The sequence below is a fragment of the Barbus barbus genome, assembly GCF_936440315.1.
Source record: "Barbus barbus genome assembly, chromosome: 30".
Taxonomy (NCBI): Eukaryota; Metazoa; Chordata; class Actinopteri; order Cypriniformes; family Cyprinidae; genus Barbus; species Barbus barbus.
In genome coordinates this window covers 27,793,971-27,801,303 of record NC_136758.1, presented here as the reverse complement: position 1 = coordinate 27,801,303, position 7,333 = coordinate 27,793,971, and the positions used below count along the sequence as shown (strand labels likewise).

Sequence of the window (7,333 nt, the reverse complement as noted above, 5' to 3'; positions counted from 1 at the left end):
GGTTAAGACTCCGAATGGCCTGCGGGAAGAAGCTCCTCCTCATTCTCTCTGTGTTCACCTTCATGGAGCAGAAGCGCCTCCCTGAACGCAGCAGAGAAAAGAGTCCATTGTTGGGATGGCCGAGGTCCTTCACTATCTTCCTGGCCCTGGTCAGGCACCGCTTGCTGTAGATGTCCTGCAGGTCAGGACATCTACAGCTCGGTGTGAATGGTACGTTCCGCTGAACGCACCACCCTCTGGAGGGCTCGTCTGTCCTGCATAGTGCAGTTCCCGAACCAGGAAGTGATGCTGCCCGTCAGGACGCTCTCAATGGTGCAGGTGTAAAAAGTCTTAAGCACCCGAGAGGGAAGTCTAAAGTCCCTTAAGCGTCTCAGATGGTACAGACGCTGCCTGGCCTTCTTCACCAGGGTGCTGGTATGACAGGACCAAGTCAAGTCCTGTGTGATGTGAACACCCAGGTATCTGAAGCTGTCCACTCTCTCCACTGGAGTCCCGTTGATCGTGATCGGCTGGTATGACCACTCCTGCTTCGTACTGAAGTCCACTATCAGCTCCTTAGTTTTGCTGATGTTCAGGTGTAGACTATTCACCTGGCACCAACTCTCCAGGTTCTTAATCTCCTGTATGTAGGCCGTCTCGTCGTTGTCTGAGATCAGGCCCAACACAACAGTGTCATCAGCAAACTTGATGATGGTGGTGGAGTTGGAAGTGGCCACACAGTCATAAGTGTACAGTGAGTACAGCAGGGGGCTCAGAACACAACCTTGAGGGGCTCCAGTGCTTAGAGTGATGGAAGATGAGGTGTGTTTACCCATCCGTACGGCTTGCTGTCTGTCCTTCAGGAAGCTGGAGATCCATTGGCACAAGTATGTGCTGAGACCAAGGACCTCCAACTTGGAGGTGAGTGTGGAGGGAATTATGGTGTTAAACGCTGAACTGTAGTCCACAAACAGCATTTTTACATAATTCCCTTTTCTGCAGTCCAGGTGACTTGTTGTGGTGTGGAGGAGGTGTGAGATGGCATCCTCCGTGGAGCGGTTATGCCTGTATGCAAACTGTAGTGGATCCAATGTGTCTGGTAGTGATGCAATGATGAAGTCTCTGACCAGTCTCTCAAAGCACTTCATCACCACTGATGTGAGGTCTACAGGGCGATAGTCGTTTAGGCAGGTGGGCTGGGGTTTCTTGGGGACAGGAACAATGGTGGACTGCTTAAAGCATGAGGGGACTATGGACTGTTCCAGGGAGAGGTTGAAGATCTCAGTGAACACCGGTGCTAGCTGGTCAGCGCAGGCCTTCAGAACCCGACCTGTGATGCCATCTGGTCCTGCTGCCTTCCTGATGTTCACTCTCCTGAATGCCCTCCTCACGTCATGCTCCGTGATGGTGAACACGTTGTCCTCACCGGCTTCCTCAGCGTGCATGCAGTTAGCACTGCTAGCGCCGCTAGCGTGATTAGCTGCAGCCTCGAAGCGAGCATAAAAAGTGTTCAGCTCGTCAGCCAGAGAAGCGTCCGCATTCCCCGATCTGGAGGTGTTTTATAGTCCGTGATGGTTCTAAGTCCCTGCCACAGACTCCTAGAGCCGCCATGTTGGAATTGCGACTCTAGTTTCCTCCCGTAGCGCTGCTTCGCCTGCTTCACCGCTCTGCACGCGCTGTAAGATGCAGCCTTGTAATCATCCATGTTCCCGGTGTATGTTTGTTCATGTTCCCGAATATGTAATTAATTTAATTTTATGTGCAAAATTGTTCATCCACATGCAAAACTGGCTTAAATCTCCTTTGTTTTCCTCTTTTTCTTGTTCAGTGTCTCTCTCGTTTCATCCCTGAGGCTTATAAATAACAAAAACAAATACAATTTTAATGCATTATGATTATATGAATTTTATGATTATTCAAATACATTTAATCTTTTTGTCCCTGTGTATATAATCTCATACTATGATGTACGCAAACCCATTATAGTTATGTTTTCTGTTTTGTTTTTTTTGTCATTATGATTGTTCATTGTTAAAGCTACTACCATCTTTCCCTGAGCTTGTATATTCTGCAGTAATAATAATAAATAATTATACAAATAAAATAAGAGCGACAGCCGCACAAACACTAGCATCAATAAATCCACAACCCTACCTAGTATGTTTTCCTCCATGTTTGTAATTTCTGCACAAAGGAGCTGTCAAACAGCTGCTGAAAAATCTTACCTTTGGAGAGGATTGTTGATTTTACACAAAAATTTAATATTACTACTTAGAAATTAATATTACTTCAGAATGCATTGGTTGCCCAACACTTATGAACAATAATAATGATAAATGCTGACCAATAATTAATTATATTTTTTAGTAAAACAAGCAAAATACAATTTGCTTTTTCATATGCCATAGCTATGCATGACTGTACACTAGACAAATGCAGCCAAGGTGAATACATCTCAATTTTCAGTCAAGTAATGAATTTACATTTACATTTATGCATTTAGCAGACGCTTTTATCCAAAGCGACTTACATTGCATTCAAGTTACAGTTTTTTAATTTTTTTATCAGCTCTTAATCAACTAGAATTAATGCATATGTTAATGAAACAATTATATTTTATTTACTGACAACAGGAAACATGAACGAATGAGTAAAATGTAAATAAAAGTAACCATGACAATAAATAAACAAGTGTCAACAACACATGAAAAAGCTTTATTCAAACATAATTGTTCCAAAAATCATGTATTTACAGGCAGTGAACCCACATCCTACTGCATCTCAACACAGATGAGCCAGATGAAGCAGCCGACCACTCTGTCCACCTTCACCGGTCTCTGCCATTGCTGCAGTCAGACTGAATCTGATCATGGAAGGGAAAGGGACATCGAGGCTATCGTTGCCTGAGTGCCCAGAGAGGATGAGGAAGACCACGATGACACCCCCGTACCACCGCCCCGTCTGCTCCAAACATCTATGTGCCTGCTCTCTATGAGAACAACTACCTGTAAAACAATTACACAGAATTAAAAAAATTACATCTCATGTTGTCAGCATTCCATTTCTTGCCAAATTTAATTTCATATGTTTACAATAACATGCTAAGTTTTGATATAGCTGCATTACTTTTGTGGTGTAGTGAACTGGTAAGCAGAAGGTTGCTGGTTCGATCTCTGCAGTCGTCACCAGCGGTGTGTCCTTCAGCAAGCCTTTTTACTCCAGTTTGCTCTAATGGAATTGGGGTCCCTGTAATAAGTACACTGTAAGTCACTTCGGATAAAAGTGTCTGCCAAACGCATAATTGTACTGCAGCAATTTACAAAACATTAAATGTAAAAAATAAATAAATAAAATGTAAATGCTTTTTTTGTGCCTAGGGCACAAAATAAAGCTGCTTGTTTCTTCAAGTTTATTTCTTCAAGGTACTACTATAATATAAATGCTTACATATATTACAATTTAAAGGGATAGTTCACCCAAACATATAAATTCAGTTGTTATTTTCACACATCCACACTGTTCAATCCTTGTGTGTGTGTGTCCTGCTGGTTTCTGTTCAAACAATATCAGTCAATGCAGCCTAACTTTCAGATTCTTCGTGAAATTATTTGACGACGCTTTTGAAGCTTATGAAACTCGTGCTCCATTGACTGATGTTGCATGAACAGAAACCAGCAGGACAAACTTGAATAAAATCACATCCTCAATTTCTTTTGGTCTTTCTCTAGATGCTCTCGCTGGCTCTGGGTTCACTGAGGATGAAGAGACCACAGCAGCATCCGGTCCAGATGAGGCAGTAAGGTCAGGTGGAGTGATGGAGCGTTTAGACCATTTCCAGGATGCTGCTGTGGACTTCTCCATCCTCACCTCACACACACCAGTCTGCAGACATTTCAGATCATACAAAGATGCAGAAACATAATACACAAGCAATCATTTTAACAGCACAATGTCATTTGATTTCTGTATTAGAAGCAACAAAATGATTTCTTACTTTATATTTTTGTTTTCCTTTTTTTCCCACAAATGCCGCGGTCACCTGCTCCACCACAAAAGCTCTGTTACAGCTACGTTTGAAATTACAATAATTAAAATAAATGACAACTTAAGATTTAAAATCATTTTTGTTCATTTCAGTAATATACTCACTGAGAGCCTTTGATGGCAGCATTCCTCCATCAGTCACTCTTCACTGGATAAACTCACGTCTCATCTGTCCCTAACATCCAGACAAGATTCAGTCACCTCTGTGATTCATCTACTCAATACACTACATTTACACCTTGGGGTAGCTGCTGATGTGTTCACTGGCTTTTTATCCAACACAAATGTTCCTTAATTTATCGACAATACTAATGGACACATGAAATAGATAACTTCTGTTTAGTTACTCCATGTAAATTTGTTTATGTTGACAACAGTTAATTCTACTATAATAGCACACATACATCACTCACTCAGATGCCTGGTCATGTTGTGATGTGCTCATCTGTAATTCTTTTAGATTACTTTACTGTCTCATATTAAACAGACATTTAATCATCTTTAAGATGTATAAGGTTTATGTAAATGCTCTTTGGAGACATGCGTGTGTTTACTGGAGCTCAAGAAATGTGATTTTAACACATGTATCCTCTCACGTGGGGCTTCTGGGATTGAAAAGTGTCCATCGGTTGAACACTCAAGAATCTGGGCAGAAGCAGTAGGACATCCAGGAACTACTCTTCTTTGAATACTGAGGTTTCGGACATACTTATTCACTCGCCTACTGCTTTTCCCCTACCATATAGTAGAGAAGTAGGCGGTTTCGGACGCAGCCTTTGCCTATCAAAAACAAACTGTCAAAATTTAATTGTAAAATTGTGAATGAGTGGAGATGAAATCCTCAGAACCAAATCAAGCTTTCTATTGGCTAGTGACTCTTTAGAACGTTCTCATTTGCTAATGCATAAACTCTACAGGCCCAGAGGAGAATCAAAGGCAATCAATTAAGATGAAAAGGGAGGAGCCACCTTAATTCAAAGCTGTACTTAATGGCAAAGACAAGCACTGGTGGGTATTGTGTCAATACTTGTCAGGATGGGCTTTTTGCAAGGTGTGTTAGTGTTGGCTGTGATTGTGGCATTTGACCTGAAGAATGTATGGGGAAGTTTGCGATACAATCAAAGTCCAATAAGCGTGAAGCCACAATCAGATACTTTGCAAAAGGCTTCTCAGTTTCAGGCTCTTGACTCCAGAGGATTTGCACAAGAGCCTCTTGGTCTTCAGGAGAAGCAGGTGTTGCAGGGTCCAGTCAAGCCTCTGGACTGGAGGTTTCCCATTGTTCCAGAGGTGCCGAGAGAGGTGGCGGTGGACTTCCAGTTGAGGCAACCTGTGACTCCCAGTAGTGTAGCTATTCAATGCGGTGAAAACCGGATTCATGTTGAGGTACAGCAGGACTTGTTTAGCAATGGTCAGCTGATCCAGCCATCTGGTCTGTCTTTGGGAGGATGTCCTGTTGTTGGTTGGGTCCCTGGCTCCAGGGTGCTGTTCTTTGAGAATGAACTACAGGAGTGTAACAGTGTGTTGATGGTAGGAACTTAAATATTGCTGGACTAGTTGTACCCTACTAAAAATAAAGGTTATTTATTGGTTTCAATGGTTACCTGACAGTTCCGCTCTTCATAGTGGAAAACTGTTCTTAAGAATTGATCACTGACTAAGTGGTTCTAATTGTCAAGTAGAACCTCTTGGTTAACAACTTAAATCTGTTACAGATGACAGAGGATGAACTTGTCTACACCTTTACTCTTACCTACACACCTGAGGCGCTCTCTGGCACTCCGATAACTCGTGCCGATGGTGCAGTTGTTGGCGCTCAATGCCACTATCAAAGGTAAGTGACTTTCAGCTTAGTTTCTTGTTGTGATTCAACTGGAAGACCACTTATTTGGTACCACCTTGAACCGCAGGTTTCATAGTGCAAGCAGTAATGCCTTGAGGCCAACTTGGGTCCCTTATGCTTCAACGGAGGTTGACGAGGAAGTCTTGTTGTTCTCCCTGAAGCTCATGATGGGTTGGTGCAGTTTCTTTAGACCTGCCTTCTGAATGAGGCTGTGCCTAAACTGTTCTTCCTACTTGCAGATGACTGGTCCTATGAGAGGCCCTCATACACTTATTTCCTGGGTGACACTATTAATATTGAGGCGTCTGTGAAGGTGTACAACCATGTCCCACTGCGTGTGTTTGTGGACCACTGTGTGGCCACTCAAGTACCTGATGTGACTGCTCTTCCGAGATATTCCTTCATTGAGAATCATGGGTAAGGTTGATGCTATAGTCTTGTTTTTTTTCTCCCTGTAACCGCTTTGTCAACGAGAACTAGGGTAAGTCAACTTCAATCAGTGACTCGAGGTTTGAGTTAATCATTCTAAGTGCTCTTTGCTATCACCTAAGAATCATTGGGTCATGGCACTTGATGGTTTGGAGTTCTTGAGCTGTTCATTAACTTTTGTCCCGGTTAAGGAATCGTGACTTGATGCTAGAGTCAACATTGAGTTCTGTGACCACTTTTTATCAGGTGCCTTGTGGATGCCAAGGCTACTGCTTCCAGCTCACGCTTCATGCCTCAAACCCAGAAAGACAAGATCCAATTCCAGCTGGAGGCCTTCATGTTCCAGGAGGGAGACAGTCCTTATGTACGTACTGAGTGTTGAATGAATTTGCTTTCTCTTCCCATCTGCTCTGGTTTTGTGATCTCTTACCCGTGGTGTCTCTTGCAGATCTACATGACGTGTATTCTGAAGGCCAGTCTTGCTTCTGCACCCAGTGACGGTCTCCACAAATCCTGTTCCTTTGCCAATGGGTATGTTAATGCCGCTTATCAACACGAAGGTGCAGTGTCTTATTTTTATTTTTAAATCCTTGCAGATGGTTCGCTGCTGATGGAAACCACCAGGTTTGTGGTTGCTGTGACTCAACATGTGGTCCTGATGGTGGAACTGCTGCTTCTCCCTCTGGTAAATGGCTGCTTTAAGATTGCTTTTGACATTTTCAAGTGCTGTACTTTATGATGTTTTTCCTCTAGGCATTCAGTGGGAAGGGAAGGCCACACTCAGTCCTATAATGGTTCAAGAGCAACCGAAGACTTTAGCTGGTTTTCAATAAATGGCGTGGAAACCTATTGTATGTCTTGGTTTTTTTTTTTTTTTTTTTTTTTTTTTTTTTTTTACCCAATTGAGTGGGGAAACTGGTAGTCCTACTGTACAGATTCTCTTTCCAGAAGGAAAAGTTCTGTTTTCTTGGTAGGGAAACTGATAAGCTTTAAAGACTGACCAACTGTGACCTGTTTGAATGGCTTAAGTGGAATACATTG

General features: G+C 42.6%; 1 protein-coding gene across 1 annotated transcript; it reads left to right on the top strand.

Annotated features, from left to right (window-relative positions):
* Nucleotides 1-5,058: 5,058 nt before the first annotated feature.
* On the top strand, nucleotides 5,059-6,994 carry LOC306850472 (zona pellucida sperm-binding protein 3-like; the record flags this gene model as incomplete). The annotated part of the gene is made up of 7 exons (XM_079386125.1): nucleotides 5,059-5,550; nucleotides 5,736-5,854; nucleotides 5,931-6,034; nucleotides 6,103-6,280; nucleotides 6,539-6,656; nucleotides 6,741-6,823; nucleotides 6,889-6,994. The coding sequence occupies 7 exons, from the start codon at nucleotides 5,059-5,061 to the stop codon at nucleotides 6,992-6,994; spliced, it is 1,200 nt and encodes a 399-aa protein (XP_079242251.1).
* Nucleotides 6,995-7,333: the final 339 nt, after the last annotated feature.